A 20,093-nucleotide genomic window follows, 5' to 3' on the forward strand; every position below is an offset into this window, starting at 1 on the left:
CACGACACCCCACATACCAACCAAAACCATTTCCCTGCCCGTCTAGTACTGCTATTAAGGAGTTCCCACTAAGTCCGTGAGCTTCCCAAGGAGCCCCCGTAATACTTACCTTATTGCCTTAATTCCCCCACTGAGCAAAAGGTTTTGCAAGGGTTCGTCCAATTAAAATGCCTACGTACCCTATTAGACGCTCTGGGGTCACGTAACTGTGACCAACCATACCAACAACTCCTAGGTTATCCTCCCATCAGTTACTACCACATAAAATGTAAGGAAATGATATTTCTCTCAGCAAATAATTTATTTTGGGCCCAATTTTGTCTCCAGTATTTCTGGGACACTGCGTTTATCTCTGCCTATCCCTTCCTCCCGTCTTATCCTCCAGTCACTTTCAGAGCTCGCATCCGGAGACCCAGCTGCGTTCTCCAGGATTCGCCTCAGCTTTGCTCCTTCCTCGACGTTTCCCATTCCCAGGCTTGACATCACAAGAAGCACGATGGCATCGGATTGAACTAAGAGGAGCACAAGTCTGTTACAACAAAATCTACAAACCACCCTCAAGCAAAGGAGGAGGAGCTCCCGAGTGCTCGTCTTAATGAGCCTCGACTTTTCGATTGGATGCTGCGACACGACGTGGCTTGTGATTGGCCACGGCAACAAGCGTCAGCATCCTCGGAGAGGAAGGGTGAGAACCCTGCGCCTTAAGAGCCCGCTTTCCCAGCAAATACAGGTCGGAGCCACCGAGTCAACGGGCGGAGCTAAATTCATCGTGATTCATACTGTTCCGGGAACACCGAAAGTGGAGCCCCACGTAACAAGATGACCCGAAGTTGCTCGGCAGTGGGCTGCAGCACCCGAGACACCGTGCTGAGCCGGGAGCGAGGCCTATCTTTTCACCAGTGCGTGAGAGCAACCTCCAAGCCATCGAAGTGCCGGCACTGCCCGCCGGGCAGAAGGCCAGGGTGGGACGGGGCCGGGCAAAGCGTCGCGCCGTCGACGTGACGTGGCGTGACGTGCGTAGCGTGGGCCGGGGGTGCAGGAACGGGGGAACTTGGAGAGTTAAGGTTTTTCCGGCTCTTCTCTTTCGGTGTTTACCTCCAAATTGCTGATTCTCATTGCCTGCCGCTTGCCTTAGCCCTTTAGCGATTACTCCACAGGCGTTCCGCTTCTTTTGGGTCGTCTTATTACTAAACGTGAGGCGAGAAAGAGGGAAGGTAGTTTCGGAGAACCGTTGAAGGCCTGTGCTGCCTGTAATTGCAAGTTGTTAGTACTATTAGCTGAACTCTACAAAGCCGTTCCTATTCTGGCTGGATCTGGCATGGCAGGGAAGTTTCATTTGATTCAAGAATGGGGCAGATTTCAGACCAGTTTAATTTGAACCCACATCTACGATCCAGACTGGTATATAGGTCTTTCAAATCCATGTTCAAGGCACAGTGGGAAGTAGAAAAGTGGGTAAAACAGATCCTCACAAACAAAAGAAATTAACTTTAAAACGAACCAGCTTTTTAATGTAGAGAGTTAAACCATTGGCATAATTTTTATGAAAAAATAAAAAAGAACTTTATGAGACTGGTGGTATCTGAGTTGGTCCTTGAACCTTACCTAGACTGGGAGGCGGGGGTGGGTTGAGGATAGCACTTAAATAGGAATAGCATGGGAAACCGTGAAGGGATGGAAAATGCAGATTTAATGTTCTGGAGTGGGAAAAGCAGCTTGGAGAGAAATTATTCAAAAAAATTAAAATGAGGTTAAGGAATTTCAACTGTGTATGGTAGTCATGTTGTAGTCATTGTTTTGCTTTTTAAATGGGGCTGATTCCTCCTCCATCTAGACTGTTACAACTGTGTCCTTTCCCTTCTCTGTGGGATTTTGTTAATCAGTTAGCTCCCGTAGTCTTTCTGTTTTAAACTGTTCTCTGTACTGATTGCTTGACTAATGTCAGTGAGAATGCTCACATTGCTACCATTTTGAGACACATAAACTCTAAAACCTATGTGTACTTCAAAACTACCCGACCACTCTCTTCTTCATAACCAGGCTCCTCAGAATAGGAGCGTACACTTATTTCCCTAAGTTCTATTGACTATTCAACCTACTGTAGCCCAATACCTGTCACCACCACTGCACTAATAAAACACTGACAAAAAGGATGGGGCAAAAAATCGTAAAAATAAATTCTGATATTTTCTTCAGATCTCAGTATGTGAGTGCATACTCCTGTGGTGGCCACTGACCTGTAGGATGGGTTCAAGACTTATAAGCACACAACTCTTTGTAATCTATCTTCTAACTACCTCTTCAGCCCATCTGTAATCACTCCCAGCTACCTCTGTACCTCTTTTCAAGCCTCCTGATTAATTTATTTTTCAATGCTTTACCAACCAGTGGATCCAAGTAGTTGTTTTATATCTCTGTTTTTGCATCTGTTTGGAGTGGCCACTTGTCTGCATGGCAAACTCCTGCTGACACTTCAGCTTTAGCTCTGATATTACCTCCTCTGAAGCCTTCCTCATCATCCCCAGAACCATCACCAGAGTTTTGAAGAAGTTGCAAGGACAAAGACAAGGGGCTCTGGTTGAAAAGCATGAATCAAAATGACTCAAAGGTGTGAAAACTTAGGAGAATATTGGTGCTCTGTCAAACATAAATGGCTAAATAGAAAGTGGGTCTAGTTAAAAATTGAAAGTGACACTTTCATTTCATTTTCTTTCTGTTGGTGTAAAAAGATTAGAAACTATTTCATAACAGAGTAAATATGTATGATAATTTATAAGAGTTTTTGCCTCAACTGTAATGAATTCTATTGTTAGATTTTAATTATGAAACATTTCAAACACACTCGTAGGCAAAAAGTAAAACTTGACAAACACCGGTGTACCCATCACTAGGATTAAGCAGATGTTAACTTTTTGCCTTATAATCTCTCAATCCTTTCTCCCCTTCCCCAGAGGTAACCACTATAGAAGGGTTTTGTTAGCCACTTTTCTGGAAAATATTTGATGTGCAGGGAGCCAAAGGTAACTCGTTGCCAGTGGTGTATAAAAAGGCATAATCAATAGGAGAAAGAAAAACAGATTCTGTGTTACAATATAAACCAGTTTGTTACTGTGTATATAAGATGATTGGTTTGGCATTTTTCTTCTGCCAGAGGTGGCTTCAGATGAGGGAGACATGAATTCCAGTTTCAACTGAGTACTGGTTGCTATACTTGGCTCTGGTCTTGGTTTCATCTTCTGTAAAAGGATAAAAACTTGTCTTGCAGAGGTTTTTGTAAGGCTAAACAGTCTTTAAAACACATATATAGTACAAGATAAATGCTTTAAATGTAGTTTGCTTATTACCAATTTAATTTTATCCAGAACTTAGTAGTGCTGGTTAGATGACAGTATTTCCCAATCCTTTTCATGTCATTTTGTGCATAGGAAATGTTTGTTTAATACTTTGGGGCCAACCAGCAAAGCTGTTTGGGACTGGTTTGATGTAACCACTTCAGGGGCTCCAGGCTATGCCATAAGCTAAGAGAGTTGATAGCTGTACTCACTTGGGAAGCTGCCACAGAGGATGAGACTAGTAATGTAACCAGCCAACTTTTGATGGTCCTTACATGGTTAAAGACCACACCTAAGCTGTGGAAGAGGTTCCTCATAAACATGTGCTATTATTAGTTAAGGAAACAACCCAGTGAAAAGATAGATTTGCCTCACTTTTATTGGAAAAGCAATTCCCTGTACGTTGTTGCTTGATCAAGTAACATCATCTTCCTGCAACAAAAAAATGAAAGTCCTGAAAGTAGAGTTGGTTGTTCATGTGAAAGAACAAACTTTGGTAGTACTTTATCATGTATAAAGTTCTTTAGAATGTATTTGTATCTCATGCACTCTTACTGCAGCCCTGTGAGGTGGCTCAAAGATGGAGAAATGTATTTAATACCATGTGGCTGATAAAAGATAATTGAGGCTTAAACATAGGTTTTCCAATTCAGTGTTCTTTCTTAAGATGACAGAGTATCTCAGAATTATGTTTTACCACACTGCTATATTATTTTCCTAACAGCTGACAAAATTAAAATTTTCACCAGTTTTAGCTGCTAACAACTATGTGCTTTAAAGCCTACATTAAAATACACAAAAGTCATACACTTACCTATAGATCTGGCTCCAAGATAAATCAAAGAAGAGGATGCAGAAAAAGTTTTGTGGTTTTTTTTATATTTCGTGAGTTTTTTCCTCACGCATTGGTAAGTAGAGTAATTTGACTGCGATTGAAAAATAGTGGGATACAGGGTAATTTTTATTTTCAAGGCTAGCAAAAAGTGGTGCCTTTCAAAGCAAAATAGGAGAATTGAGTATAGGAAATGTACTTGTTTTCTGCTGAAAAAATTTTTCTCAAAATTCAGTGGAAACATCTCCTAATTTCAGAAGGTCAGGAATTCAGGAATGAATTAGCTCGGTATTACAGGGTGTCTCATAAGACTGCAGTCAAAATATAGAAGACTACAATCATCTGAAGACTTGCTTACAGCTGAAGGGTCTACTTTCAGAAAGGCTCACTCAAAACTGCCTTTGGCCAGAGGCCTGTTTCTTGCCAAGTGGACCTCTCCATAGGGCTGTTCATAACATGGCAGATAACTACCCCAGAGAGAAACCATTCAGTAAAGCAAGGAGGGAGCCTCAGTGCCTTAGATCATGTAGTCTCACTGCCCACTGTAACTTCCGCTTTTTTTATGTTCCTTAGAAGTATCCTAACTCTAGCCCACGCCCAAGGGGAGGGGAATTAAGCTCCAACCCTTGACACAGGGAATACCAAAGCATTTGTGGACATAGTTTAAAGTTAGCACAAGAAAGGAAAAGACACACACATTAAATATTTAAGCAGATTCTCTTAAGTGTAAGCAGTAAAGACAAAAAATGGAAACAGCTGAGGCCACCTAGATACTGAACTTTTGGATTAAAAAAAATCAGACTGTTGAAAAATGAAATCAGATTAAATTTTAACTGGACTTAATGTTTCTATAAAACAGTTAAGTAATAAATGGTTATGTAATACTACTGTAGTATTACTCTAATATTTTCATGTTAATGGACTTTAATATTATTGCTGCAGATTTCCAACTGATACCATACAGCGTTCAAAATGGATCAGGGCTGTTAATCGTGTGGACCCCAGAAGCAAAAAGATTTGGATCCCAGGACCAGGTGCTATACTGTGTTCCAAACATTTTCAAGAAAGTGACTTTGAGTCATATGGCATAAGAAGAAAGCTGAAAAAAGGAGCTGTGCCTTCTGTTTCTCTATACAAGGTACTTGATCTAGGTATAAATTAAATTTCACAGCATTTAAAAATCAAGGTAGCTCACATAGCTAGAACTTAGAGATTTAAAAAAAAACAAAGCTAAAACTTAAATCCAGTAATAGATAAAATATCACATAATCGTACTATTGCTACATCATGTTGCTATTTCAGTATAGATGAAAAAATACCAAAATTATTTTTGTTTTTTAAAATCTATATAACATTACTACTGCTTTGGAGCTTTTTAAAAATAAGTTGTATAAATTCAAAAAATATGTCTAGACATACATAAAGGTTACTAAACTGATCACAAAAATCAACTAGTGGATATAAACAGCCTTAAGAATTCAGACTTCTGTTTAAGTCTGAGACATTTTCACAATATTTCAAAATTATATACTCCTTTTTTCCCAAAAATGTATTAATTTTGACTAAAAATGTACCTAATTATTAGCATTAATATAGAAAGAGGTATATATGGAAAATAGAAGACTTTCTATGAGTCTCCAGTGTTGGTGTTACATTCTTATGTTTCTTTTGACTGTTTTTATTTTATCCTTTTACCTCTTAGCCACACTTGTGTAAATGGGTAGTCACTGCACAGTTTGCAGTAATTACCTACCTGTTCTCTCCTGATACTACTCTTATTTTCCTCTTACTCGTTGAAGTCTGCTTTTAGTCTCATTCTAGTCAGGATATAGTTGATGTTGAATCCAAAGTTCCAAGAGCTTCCTATTGACTAGTGTAGTTCTAACTGCTCTGACTTCTTTTTCGCATCACATATACTTACCCATTTACTTTGTGATAAACTGATTTGCTTTTGTGTAAAATCAATAATAGTTACTATTTATTGAGACCCACAGTGGTCCAGGCATTGTACTAGGAGATTTACATAAATTATCTTATTGTAGTCCCAAATCAACTCTGTACTATTATCCACATTTTACAAATGAGGAGATGAGAGATTGTAGAAGTTAAGTGTCAGCTAAGAAATGAAGGAGCTGGGATTCAAACCCGGGTCAGTCTTTAATTCTAAAGCCCATGCTCTGTCCACTCTGCTTGTCTTTTTTGTGCAAATAACTTCTCTGTCCTCTCCATTAAACCATGTTATTGCTACTCAGAACTCACTGTCCACCTTTCTCTAGGAACTATAATCATTTCAGAAACTTTCAGCGTCATGTTGCTATTTCAGTATAGATGAAAAAATACCAAAAAAAAAAACATTTACATGATCCTATAGCCTATACATTTGAAAAAATCAGCAATTTATGACGTTTTCCTTTATAATTAACTCTATAAACAGCAACCAGGTGAGTACTTTGCATTCAGTGGTATTTTTATACTTAATCTTCTGTGTAATAATTCCTAAAATAATCTTGTATTTCTGTCATAGGTTCTTCAAGGTGTACATCTTAAAGGTAAAGCTAGACAGAAAATCCTAAAACAGCCACTTCCTGATAATTCTCCAGAGTTTGCTACTGAGGACCATAACTACAGTTTAAAGAGACCTTTGACTATAGGTGCAGAGAAACTGGCTGAGGTGCAACAGATGCTACAAGTGTCCAAAAAAAGACTTGTTTCTGTAAAAAACTACAGGATGATCAAGAAGAGAAAGGGCTTACGGTTAATTGATGCGCTTGTAGAAGAGAAACTACTTTCTGAAGAAACAGAGTGTCTGCTACGAGCACAGTTTTCAGGTATGTTCCCCAGTGGCCTGTAATATTTATAAAATAGCTCTTAATTTTTCTGAAATATTATTACTTACTTTGCTGTTGCTTATGAAGTGTGCTTTTAGCTGAAAAGTTAAAAGTCTCAGAATAAGCAAGAATGAAAATTGCCAAGATCCTTTTGTTTTCCAATTTTAAAATGTTTTATAGGAAAAGCAAAGAAATATATAAATGATAAAATATCACATAATCATACTATGCAGATATGAGATCATATGGTTTATACCCTGCATTGTACTTTCCACTTTTTATTATAGCACTTACCCATTTTACTGTATATTGTGTATAAACAATTTTAACTGCTACATAATTTATCACTAAAGTCTTTTTGCAGTGGAGTTGAACTTGATAATATAGAAAATCCCTTTCTGTTTGAAAATTGTATGTCTCCAAATTTTTTTCTAAAATATACTATAGATAGATGTTCATTGGAAGACTACCTAGTCTTCTTTGTGAACCAGGATATTTGAAGAGGGGCCAAAAAAGAATTGCCAACTTACTCTGATGAAAGCAGCAGAGATTTGGAATTACATTCTGGTAACAAAGAAGCATTCCTGTTTGAAGAAAAGAGTGGTTATTTCCAAAAAAGGAAAATATTTTGTGTTTTTCCAAAAGGGAAACAGAAGTTCCATTCAGGTTCCTGGACCCAGTTCATGTGTGTGTGTGTTCCCACACATGACACTAAGCAATTCTTGAATACCAGCAGGTGTCCAAGAATTCGACACTGTCTGCCTGAAAACAGCACCAGGTTCTTCAGGTTAAGGGCTCAGTCACACAAGATTGACTTCCATCCCCACATCCACCCCCATTCCAGGGGCCAGTCAAGAGCCCCAGGCTGTTACCTGTGCTTCTGACCAACTGGCTACAGATTGGAGGAACCCAGGACCTCCTGCTTAGGTTCAGTTAATTTGCTAGAATGGCTCATATAACTCAGGAAAACACTTATATTTTCCGATTTAGTAAAGGATACAAGTTAATAGCCAGATGAAGAGATACATAGGGCAAGATCCCAAGTAAAGTAACTTATATCCTTACGGAGCTTGGGGCCTAGCGTGGGGCCTGGCTGGGTTGCATGTGGAAGCGTTCTAGTTCACCAAGCATGGAAGTTAATCTCTCTCCACCAGGGAAGCAGGATGCCAAAAAGAGAGCAAAATGCTTTTCTCAAGGGTTTTTGTGAGTGCTTCGTCACATAGTCAGGATTGCTTAAGTTATTGGTAGTTGGCTGATTAAACCTCCAATCCCCCTTCCCTCTCCCCTCCCAGGGGTTGGCTGGAGGATGGGGGCTGAAAGTTCCCACTCTCTAGTCATTTGTTGGTTTCCCTGGCAACCAGCCCCTACCCTTGAGTGAGGTCCCAGCCTCCTCATTAACATAACAAGATACCCTTTTTCCTTTATGTCTCTGAAGCTTTTTCAGGACCTGTGGATAAAGACCAAATATATCTGAGAAATATATTTTGGATATCTGAATCACCAAATATATATTTCTTACGAACTATCACAGAAGTGATTCAAGTTGAAACATTTTTTCTCCTTTCTAGTGAATGATCCAAGATGAATAAGATAAGTTGATCAAAAGGCTCTAAGATTGGGTATTAACCTCTGAACAAGCTCAGTTAAAGTGTGGTTGTATTTATACTTGAATTTTGATGCCCAGTGCATTTTATATACAAATGCTCATTATGATCTATAACTGAAAGTGTTACTGTACACATTCTTTTTTCTTTTTTTTAAATGGGGTTGAAATAATTTAATATATATATATAAAGTGTTTAGAACGATTTCAGAAACATTATTAGTGCTCTGTCAATTTTTAGCTAATATGATTAATCAAAATATTTACTAAGCAGTTAGCATGCTGTACACATTATCACAAAGGATAAATTTATTTTTAACAGATTTTAAATGGGAGCTGTATAACTGGAGAGAAACAGCTGAGTACTCCACAGAAATGAAACAGTTTGCATGCACACTCTACTTGTGCAGTAGCAAAGTCTATGATTACGTAAGAAAGATTCTTAAACTGCCTCATTCTTCCATCCTCAGGACGTAAGTGAGTTACTTTTTAGATGTTAAACAAATATTTTATTCTCTTATATTATTAGTGTTCGTACTCATTTATTATGTCCATTTTCTCTTTTAAAAAACTTCTAGGTGCAAATTGCACGTTATCACAACAGTGGTATTTTCGCCAACAAAATGAAGATACTTGGTCTGATAAATATTTTGCATCTTTCAAATAGTTAAGAGGTATTGGGTGATAAACTTCAAATCTTGAAATACTGGAATTTCTAATATACTTCAGTAGTAGGACAGTCAGATATTAAAACTGATGGTTAGAGGTAAAGCACAAAAATCTGCATTTTTTGGTAAGTACTGTTAACTGACGCAGGTGGTCCAGGGACCAGGTTTTTATAAATAATTTTGTCAGATTTGTGGTCAAATACATAGATATGTTTATAATTCTTACAGTGTAAAGCAGATAACACAATGACTTTATAGTAATGTCTTAGAATTTAGTACTCATTTTTTACTGTTTTTTTAATTAGTTTTACAGACTCTTTTATTTACTTTCTTATCTATCTGCCTATTTATTCACCTATCTTAAACAACAGAAATTTATTACCTCAGAGTCTGGAGGCTAGAAGTCCAAAATCAAGGTGTCAGCAGGGCTAGTTTCTTCGGAAGGCTGTGAGGGAAGGGTCTGCTCCAGGCCTCTCTCCTGATTAGCTTAAAAACAGTGGTCTTCCTGTGTCTCCTCATGTCTTCCATTATGCATGTGTGTTTCTGTGCCCATGTTCCCCCTTTTTATGAGTATATTTGTCATGTTGGATTAGGGTTACCTTAATGACCTCATTTTAACTTGAGTATTTTTGTGAAGACCCTATCTGTAAGTAAGGTCTCATTATGAGGTACTGGGGAGTAGGACTCCAATATATCTTCTTTGAGGGACACAATTCAACCCATAATAGTCACTTCCTGTTGCATCATCCTCCCTTTTATGCAAACTAAAGGTCAAGTCCTTCCACTGGCTTTAATGAGCCTCCCTCTGTGCAGCCTCTGCAGGGCTCTGAGGTTATCTCTTGCCTCCCTCCCTGTGCTCTCTAATTCCATGCTCCCCATGTAAGGTGTTCCTTGCTTCTTCTTGCCTCCTGGACTTACTATTCCATCTGCCTGAAATGCCCTTTCTCCCTGTCTGTTAGTCCTGGTGATTACTCCTCACTGTTCAGGCTCAAATTAGATACCATATTCTTTCAGAATCCAGGCCTCCTGTTCTTCCACCAATTCTGGATTAAGCTCTCTTCTCACACACAATACAGAACTGAATCTCAGTACACTGTCCTCCTCACTCAGCTCTGAGCTGCTCAAGTATAAAGACTGTGTCTGGTTCTTTATCTGCCCCAACCCTATATTCCTACCCCTTGTTGTTGGCACAGTGTCTGGTACACAGTGGTCCATTGATAAATATTTGTGGAATGAAAGAATTACTGAATGGTCATTTAGGATTTTAAACAAATGGAATGGACCTCAAGTTGATGTTTACAGAGTAGCACATATTTGATTATATTTCCATTTATTTTCCCATTTAAAAAGTTAAATCTGTTTTAAACATCTCAATTATTATATATCTATAATTATTATATTTAATATTCATTTATTCAATAAATATTTATTGATCAGGAGTGGCTGGTGAGGCAGGAGGAAAACCAGGAGACTGTGATAGCCTGGAAGCCAAGTGTAGAAAGTATTTCAAGGAGATAGAAGTCCACTATGGCAAATGATGCTGGGAAATCAAGTAAGGTAAGGACAGGGAATTGATCATTGAATTTTGCAGGCTGGAGGTAACTGGTGACCTAAACAAAAGCGGTTGCAGTGGAGTGGTAGGGAGGTAAGCCTGGCTAAAGTGGGACTGAGAGAGGCTGGAAGGCTAAGAAACAGAGAATGGTCATGGGCTCTTTCAAGGAATTCTGCTACATAGGAAGCAGAAAAATGGGTCTGCAGGTTGCAGAGAACATAGAGGGAAGGGTGTTTGTAGAGATGGCAGATATTCCAGCATATTTGCATGCTCATGGGAATGAGCTAGAAGAAAATTGGTGATGCACAAGAGAAAAGATAATGAGGAGGATAACATCTAACACTACTGTGGAAAGAGGTCTGGCCTTCATTCATTCATTGAAACAGGAAGGTAGAGATACAGATTCAGTAGGTTAATAGATTTGATGGTAGGAAAATGAGTTTTTATTAGATTGCTTCAGTTTTCTGAGTGACATAATAGCTGAGAGTTGGGGAAGGAGGAATTTAGAAGTTTAGGGAGAAAGGAGAAAATGTGAATCATTGTTTTCTCCCTCCATGTTGATGGAGAACAATTACATGGTAACATTAGATGATGACAAACCAAGCCAGTCTTAGATTTTTAAAAACCTTTGGTTCAGTTAGGTACTTTATCAATTTTTAATTATTGTATCTTTCTCTAATTCTTAGCTGCCTGTCTTATTTTCTCTGTACTAATGTTGGATCCTTTTTCAGTTTTCCCTTGAATTCTTGAAGTCCAGAATCTTTCCAGTGCCTTGCTGCTTATAATTCTAGTTCTTTGGGTCTTTAAGGTAGCTTGTTTTCACAAATCCTTTGAAATGATGTCATAACATCCTCAGCCTTCCTTTTTACGATATTAATATATGTAGTATGATCTTAGTAGATTTTCTCTGTTTCAAATTTTTTATTTTTGAATTCATTGCAGTGTAGTAAATTAGTAAACAAGACAGTGGAAGGAGCTAATAGTCTTAAAAAAAAAACACTCAAGGAGTGGCATTATAGCTCTTCAGGACTACGTTTCTCCCAGGCAGAGTGTATGTGTTTGTGTGTACACAAACACACTTTGTGGTGCTATTTACATTGTCAAAAAAAAAATGGAAACAACCTAAATGTACTTCAATACAGGTTGGTTAAATTATTCAGTTTAATCAAACTCTGGTATATTGTATATACATTTAAAATGCGTCAATAGTTAAGGACATGTAAAAATAAGTAACTTTACTATTAAGTAAATAGATTGAGTATAATTTTTTAAAATTATATGTGTGTATACATAAAGAGATCTGGGAGAATATCCTTGAGGACTAAGAGTGATTTTTACTTTCTTTTTTGCACTTTCTATATTGTTTTGCTTTAAAAAATGAATTTGTCATTTTTTTATAATAAAAAAATATATTTTTCATCTTGAGGGGAATAAAGGTTTAGGAGAGAAATCAGTTGCTTCCCTAGAGTTCTAACTCACTAATTGGGTTTGGGTATTTCTACTCTCAGTTACAAAAACTTTTAAAAATAAATCAACAAGTCTTCTTATCTTTCTCCCTGATGTTCAAGATATCATCCTAGTAGCTGTGGACATTAAGATGCCATTTAGATTTCCATTTAAAAATCAAGATCAAAGAACATAAGTTTCTAAAAACCTAATTAAAATAAAAATGTTTACATAGAGACATAAGCTTTTTAAAACCTATTTAAAATAAAAACGTTTACATAGAGGCATTAAGTATTTTCATTACTCAGTGCATATGCAACAGTATCTTTGGTATTCATTTTCGAATCCTGATACAAAAGAAAGTTCTAAACAAACTTTGCTGACACATTTGCAAAGCTGTAGTAGCACCCTTGTAGAAAGTCACTGTACTGTTTTCTCATTGTGTTACTATTTTGTCTGAATTTAAAATATAAACAACTGATGAATACTTTAGTCTCCTCAATAGGTCATAAGCTACTGATAGTCAAAGTGTGTCTTTTGCATTCTGTAACTGTGCTTTTCAAACCCATCAGTGCCTCTTGAAATCAATTTAATGGTTCATAGTTGGCATTAATTATACATACACATATATGTATATGTGTATGTGCATATATATAAAAAAGTGCATGACATGTAGTAAGGGTAAATTCTGTTTATGAAATTTCCAGGTTGCAACAAAAAATTTCAAAAGTCCTATCTTGAAATACTTAGGGAGGTACATTAAAATCTCAAACAGAGGTCAAGTGTCCAGGAGGAAGTTTTGGCAACCTCGAATATAGCCCCCAAATCAGATATTTAACCCCAAAAAAGTCATTTGTGTTAGAAAAGTTAAGATAAATAACCTCAGTTTCCATCTCATACTCCGTTTAGTCTTATCTAGGTAATTACTAAACTTGACTGTTTCCTTTCCTGATTACAACATTTAGAAAGAGTGAATAAGCACTGAGTGAAAAGAATTCTGAAGATGGACACTGACAGTAACAGGAAAGAATAAATACAGTCTGGGGAGGGCAGGGATACTATACATGAACTCCTAAAGTAGTAGCTAGGGGCAAACAGATGTAGACTCCTTAAGACCCCTTAATTGTACCAAAGGGCCTAATTTTGAGACTGTAAGGAGCTGTGAGAAAAGCACTTAAGGGACCCCAGGAACGCTGGGCTTCACATTTAGGCTTACCTGGCAGCACGGTAAGGGCAAGCAGCTTGGCTTCTCCCTCTGTTGCAGTTTCCTGATCTACACACAATGGGGTTGAGGTGCTAGATGTTCTCATAGTTTCCTTCCCCTTCAGTAGTTATCTCATTTTAGTGAATTTACAGGTAAGACTGGTTTATGATGTAATTTCTAATTTATAAGCACATCAATTAAAACAGGGTAACTGGTATGTATACTTTTTTAAGAAGTATATGAGAAATTAAAGGTCAATTTGTGGTATGTTTGCACCTTAAAATACTATGCATTTCTAACTTCCTCTATTATCTTACTATTTTACAGTAACTATATGCTTGAAAATATAGAACTTGACTACTTGGCTTTATTTCTGTAGGGACTTGAGGCTACTTTCATACCATTTAAGATATTTTCCCTTTATTTCTTCATTCAAGTTTTACATTTCATTTCTCGTATTTTCCAGATGGTTATCCAAATGCAAACCCAGTCCAGGTTTCAACAGCAACATTTTTTCTTTTCTTCAACAAAGAGTAGAGAATGGAGACCAGCTCTATCAATACTGTTCATTGATAATAAAAGGCATCTCTCTCAAGGAGCAACTTCAGTGGGACCCCAGCAGTCACCATTTGCAAGGATTTATGGACTTTGGTCTTGGCAAACTTGATGCTGATGAAATGCCTCTCGCCTCAGAAACTATTTTGTTAATGGCAGTGGGTGTTTCTGGTCATTGGCGAACGCCTCTGGGTTATTTTTTTGTAAACAGGGCATCTGGATATTTGCAAGCTCAACTGCTCCGTCTTACTATTGGCAAACTAAGTGACATAGGGATCACTGTTCTGGCCGTTACGTCTGATGCTACAGCTCATAGTGTTCAGATGGCAAAAGCATTGGGGATACATATTGACGGAGACAACATGAAGTGTACATTTCAGCATCCTTCATCTTCTAGTCAACAGATTGCATACTTCTTTGATTCCTGCCACTTGCTCAGATTAATAAGAAATGCATTTCAGAATTTTCAAAGCATTCAGTTTATTAATGGCACAGCTCACTGGCAGCACCTTGTGGAATTAGTAGCACTAGAGGAACAGGAATTAGCAAATATGGAAAGAATCCCAAGAAAACTTGCAAATTTGAAGAACCACGTACTGAAAATGAATTTTGCTGCCCAGCTCTTCAGTGAGAGCGTGGCCAGCGCGTTAGAATGTTTGCTATCATTAGGCTTGCCTCCTTTTCAAAACTGTATTGGTACCATCCACTTTTTACGCTTAATCAACAATCTGTTTGATGTTTTTAATAGTAGAAATTGTTATGGAAAGGGACTTAAAGGACCTCTATTGCCTGAAACTTTCAGTAAAATTAATCGTGTGTTAATTGAAGCCAAGACTATTTTTGTTACATTATCTGACACTAGCAATAATCAAATAATTAAAGGTAAACGAAAACTAGGATTCCTGGGATTTTTGCTTAATGCTGAGAGCTTAAAATGGCTCTACCAAAATTATGTTTTCCCAAAGGTCTTGCCTTTTCCCTATCTTCTGACTTACAAATTCAGTCAAGATCATCTGGAATTATTCCTAAGGTTGCTTAGACAGGTATTAGTAAACAGTTCTAACCCTACCTGCCTGGCATTCCAGAAAGCTTACCATAATTTGGAGACCAGGTACAGATTACAAGACGAAACTTTTCTTAGTGAAGTAAGCATCCTTGACATTTCAATTGCTCGGAGGACAGACTTGGCCCTTCGAACAGTTCAGCGTCAGTATGATGTCAGCATTATAAAGACGCTTTTTCATAAAGAGGATTTTTGCCAAGACTGGTCTAATTGTTCACTAAGTGAGGCATTACTAGACCTGTCAGATCATATGCGAAATCTCAACTGCTGTGCTGGTTATATTGCAAATAAGTTATCAGCTCTCCTGACTTGTGAGGACTGCATCAGTGCACTGTATGCATCGGATCTCAGAGCCTCTAAAATTGGGTCACTGTTATGTGTTAAGAAGAAGAATGGTTTACATTTCCCTTCAGAAAGCCTATGTCGAGTCATAAATATCTGTGAGCGAGTTTTAAGAACCCATTCAAGAATGGCAGTTTATGAACTACTTCCTAAACAGAGGGAATTGTATCTTCAACAGAAAATACTGCGTGAGCTTTGTGGGCATATTTATCTTTTCATAGATTTAGATGAGCATATCTTTGATGGAGAAGTGTATGCCATCAATCACTTTGTAAAGTTACTAAAAGATATAATAATCTGTTTCTTAAAGATTAGAGCTAAAGATGTAGCTCAGTACCTTTTAAAACACCATTCAGAAAGAACTGAAATGAAAACTTCATCAAGGGGCCCCAGGTCATCTTTACAGGATTTCAGATGTTCAAGTTTTGCTAATACCAGTAAGTTCAGGCATTTGCTAAGTAATGATGGATATCCGTTCAAATGAGGGGCCTAAAATACATTAAAATTTTTATTAATGGTCAACATTTATTATAAGGTTCAACTTACAATATTTTATAAATTGACCATTTTGCACAGTGGACAAGCTTGCAGTTCCAACTTACTAGAATTTCTAATTATGCATATTATAAAATCTCATACTTTGGTATGGTCTACAGCATTTCAGAGTTACTTAAAATGTAGAAAGCAGTAAGTCAGGAGCAGACTAGCTAACAGATGCTGCCTTTGAATTTACTACTGTAAGACTGAGTAATGTGACTGGACATACTTTTAACTTGTTCTGTGTACTTTAAAAACGAGAGTAACGACAACTAAGAGTCACCAAAACATTGACTCCTTTTATTGATAGACTACATTCTCTAAAAAGCTTTGGGTTATAGCTCTTAGGAATGTCAACAAATACCTATGAAAGCTTGAATGTAATTTTTACTTCCATGTGACAACTAAGGTGTGGTTTGAAAATTAGGCTAAATTCAAATAAATAAAAAAACCCTTTTTTGCCAGGGTACCCTAAAATAGAAGTACTGAGGTTTTATCAAGCAGAAGGTAAACACATGAGCCGTGAGATGGTTCTTTGTGCTGCAGCCAAGTTGGGTCTATAGCACAAACCTGGTCAGTAGTATGGGAAGTGTGTAGGTGATGTAATCTCCACAATCCTTTATCCTTGGACTGCATAATACTCCTTTTGGATAATAGAGTGGATACTTCCTTGACGCCTGTGGAAGAGCCCACTGCTCATCAGAGCATAAGGAGAAGCCTTTATTTCAACTTTTGCTCCTTCTGAAGTCTACTTGTATTTGCAAGGAGGCTAAATTAATGAAACATTTCCAGTGTGGCATGAATAATGGAATTTCATGGCATGTGATTATTAAGTTGGAGAAAGATGGTCTAATTGAGACCTGGTATAAAAATACTTGTCTTAATTATATAATCAGGTTTTTCAGAAATTGAGAAGCTTAATCTGAACATGGAAAGCAAGGTAAATTTTCTCCATTCTTTCACACCCAGATTTGAAAAGATAAATAGAAAAACATACAGGTGTATGTACTTTCACAAATGGAGAGTATTTTAATGGACAAAAGAAATAAGCACATTATTCACGTGTGTATGTAAAACATCTACTCTCTTTGTCATGGAGAAAATGTTCACAAAGTACAGCTAATCTTAATATGAAAATTTCAATTGCAAAAGATTAACAACTAGGTAAAAGTTAAGTTTAATTAATTGAAATAGTATATTTTGATATGTTTGTTCTACCTCAAAGATTCAAGTTTTGAAATATGACCAGAATTGTGCTATTTTATACAAGAGCTATTGCTGAAAAGTCTGAATATTCTGGGTTTTTTTTGCAATAGAATGAGTTTAGACACACCAGGATAAATCTTATTTAAAAGAAGCCTGTTTGTAAATTATCACCTTTAACTTATTGCTTATATAAATCCAAGTTTTGTCCTGATCTTAGAGCTAGGTTTATACCTATAGCATCTTATATTCTTTGCTGTGACATTTGACTAATTTATTCTAATATATTCCATATTTTAAGAAATCTGTGTTTTGCATTATTTTCTTAAATGCTAAATTGGACAAACATTGAAGATAAGAGTATCTCATACTGCCTTTAGCACAGTTAACTGCTCTAGCCCTGGTGAGAGTGTTTCGAGTGTGATAATCAGCCTTACTTCCTATAATATGCTTTACAGTGACATTTTAAAATAGATTATTAGTTTATATTTGATTAGGGTAATTTAGTTTAGAATTTCTACTCAGCATTTCTGTTCTTTTTTTCTCCAGAGAAAACAAGCATTCCCTTCAGAAATGTATCCTTCCTGTTTTTCAGCAACTGGATATCCACATGCAAATGTATTAAATGTAAGTGGGTCAAAAACCTAAATGTAAGGAGTAAAATCATAAAACTCTTGAAAGAAAACAGCAAACCTTTAAGACATGGATTAGGTGTTAGTGTCTTAAATAGGACACCCAAAACACAAGTAACAAAATAAACTGGACTTAACCAAAATTAAAAACTATGCTTCAAAGGACACTATCAAGAAAGTGAGACAACCCATAGAATGGGGGAAGATTTTTGCAAATCATATATCTGATAAAGGCCATACCTAGAATATATAAAGAATTCCTATAACTCTATAGTAAAGGGCAAATAACCCAATTTTTTTTAAAGGGTAAAGAGTATGAATAGACATTCCTCAAAGGAAATATACAAATGGCCTATAAATACATGAATAATATGCTAACATCATTAGCCATCTGGGAACTGCAAATCAAAACCACAATGAGATATCACTTCATACCCACTAGAATGGCTATAATAAAAAGGACAGATAATCACAAGTGTTGCCAAGAACACAGACAAACTGAAACATTCATATGCTCTTGGTGGGGATGCACTTTGGAAAACAGCTTAGCAGTTCTTCATAAGTTTTAATGTAGGGATACCATATGACCCAGCAATTCTAAGATATATACTCAAAGAGAAATGAAAACATGTCCACATAAAGACATACACAAATTTCATAGCAGCATTAAAATAGCCAAGTGAAAAAGCTTCAATGTCCAACTGATGAAGGATAAGTAAAAATGTGCTGTATTCAACAATGGGTCATATGGTAAGTATATGTTTTGCTTTGTAGCAAGCTACCAGAACTGTTTTTGTGAAGTGACTGTACCACCCTACATTCCAATCAGGAATGTATGAAAGTCATAGTTACTTTGCTTCCCCAGTACTTGGTATTGTCAGGGTTTTGTTTTGAATTATGTGTGCCATTCTAGTAAGTGTGCAGTACTATTTCACTGTGGCTTTCATTTCCATTTTCTTAATGCCCAGTGATGCTAAGCATCTTTCCATAGGCTTATTTGCCATCCACATAATCTTAGGTGAAATGTTTAAATCTTTTGCCCATATTTTGGAAAGTTTTTTTTTTTTAGTGTAATTAAATATTCTGGACATAAATACATTATCAGAGTATTTTGTAAGTATTTCCTCCCAGTCTGGCTTTTCACTTTCTTATAGTGTTATGAAGAGCAGACATTATTAATTTTCATAATTTTTTTTAGGATCATACTTAAAATATATTTCTAAAAGTTTTTTACTGAAGTCTGGTGTACAACATAGTGACTCAATACTTACATGCTTTATGAAATGCTCACCATAAGTATAAGTGTAGTTACCATCTGCCATACAGTATTACAATGCTATTGGCTGTATATTTCATCCCAATGACTTACTTGAAAATAATTGGAATTTTATCTCCTTTTTATCTCCACCTATTTTACCCATCCCGTCTCTTAACCCCTGTGGCAACTACCAGTTTGTTCTCTGTATTTGAGTCTATTTCTGTTTTATTTTTTTAGATTCCACATATAAGTGAAATCATACAGTATGTGTCTTACATCACTTAGCATAATTCCCCCTAGGTCCATCCATGTTGTTGCAAATGGTAGGATTTATTTTGTAAGCCTCAGCAATATTCCATTGTATATATGAATTACATCTTTATCCATTCATCTGTTGATGGACACTTAGGTTGCTTCTATATCTTAGCTATTGTAAATAATGCTGTAATAAACATAGGGGGGCATATATCTTTTTGAATTAGTGTTTTTTCTTTGGGTAACCTTCCCAGAGGTGGAATTACTCAGCAGTATGACATTTCAATTTTTAATTTTTTGAGGAACCTCCATACTGTTTTCCATAGTGGCTGAATCATTTTACATTCCCACTAAGGGTGTACAGGTGTTCCCCTTTTCTCCACATTCTTGTCATCACTTAATTACTTCTCATCTTTTTGATACTAGCCATTCTGACTTGTGTGAGGTGATTATCTCATTGTGGTTTTGATTTGCATTTCTCTCATTAGTGGTGTTTGAGCATCTTTTTCATGTCTGTTGGCAGTCTTTGTCTTCTTTGAAAAAATGTCTATTCAAGTCCTCTGCCCATTTTTTAATTGGATTGTTTTTATGGAGTTGAGTTGTATGAGTTTTTTGTTTTGGATAAACACTTTTATTGGATATATCCAATTGGATATATCCCTTATTGGTTATATCACTTGCAAATATCTTCTTCCATTCAGTAGGTTGCCTTTTTGTTTTGTTGGTTTCCTTTGCTGTGCAGAGCTTTTTAGTTTGATGTAGCCGCACTTATTTTTGCTTTTG

At 36.7% G+C, this 20,093-nt stretch overlaps 1 protein-coding gene across 5 annotated transcripts; it reads left to right on the plus strand.

The window, feature by feature from the left end:
- The first annotated feature begins 761 nt into the window (after positions 1-761).
- THAP9 (THAP domain containing 9) lies at positions 762-17,469 on the plus strand. 5 transcript variants are annotated; one of them, XM_036906390.2, is made up of 6 exons: positions 762-899; positions 2,526-2,608; positions 5,107-5,302; positions 6,689-6,992; positions 8,918-9,068; positions 13,932-17,469. In XM_036906390.2, exons 2-6 carry the CDS (start codon positions 2,598-2,600, stop codon positions 15,907-15,909), a joined length of 2,640 nt encoding a protein of 879 aa, XP_036762285.2. In that variant the 5' UTR covers positions 762-899; positions 2,526-2,597; the 3' UTR covers positions 15,910-17,469. The 5 variants fall into 5 exon arrangements, with proteins under 5 accessions (XP_036762285.2, XP_057358381.1, XP_036762284.2 ...); XM_057502398.1 differs by lacking the exon at positions 2,526-2,608 and having other exon boundaries at positions 769-899; positions 6,689-6,713; positions 6,816-6,992; XM_036906391.2 differs by having other exon boundaries at positions 772-899; positions 2,478-2,608.
- Positions 17,470-20,093: the final 2,624 nt, after the last annotated feature.

Source organism: Manis pentadactyla, chromosome 5 (assembly GCF_030020395.1).
Source record: "Manis pentadactyla isolate mManPen7 chromosome 5, mManPen7.hap1, whole genome shotgun sequence".
NCBI lineage: Eukaryota > Metazoa > Chordata > Mammalia > Pholidota > Manidae > Manis > Manis pentadactyla.

What these genes read in the sequence shown, in the direction of transcription:
- THAP9 (XM_036906389.2), top strand. Translation starts at nt 820, where the DNA reads ATGACCCGAAGTTGCTCGGCAGTGGGCTGCAGCACCCGAGACACCGTG. An exon ending in CGAGGCCTATCTTTTCACCA is followed by an intron (nt 900 to 5,106) that starts GTGCGTGAGAGC and finishes TTATTGCTGCAG; the next exon opens with ATTTCCAACTGATACCATAC. An exon ending in CATTCTTCCATCCTCAGGAC is followed by an intron (nt 9,069 to 13,931) that starts GTAAGTGAGTTA and finishes CGTATTTTCCAG; the next exon opens with ATGGTTATCCAAATGCAAAC.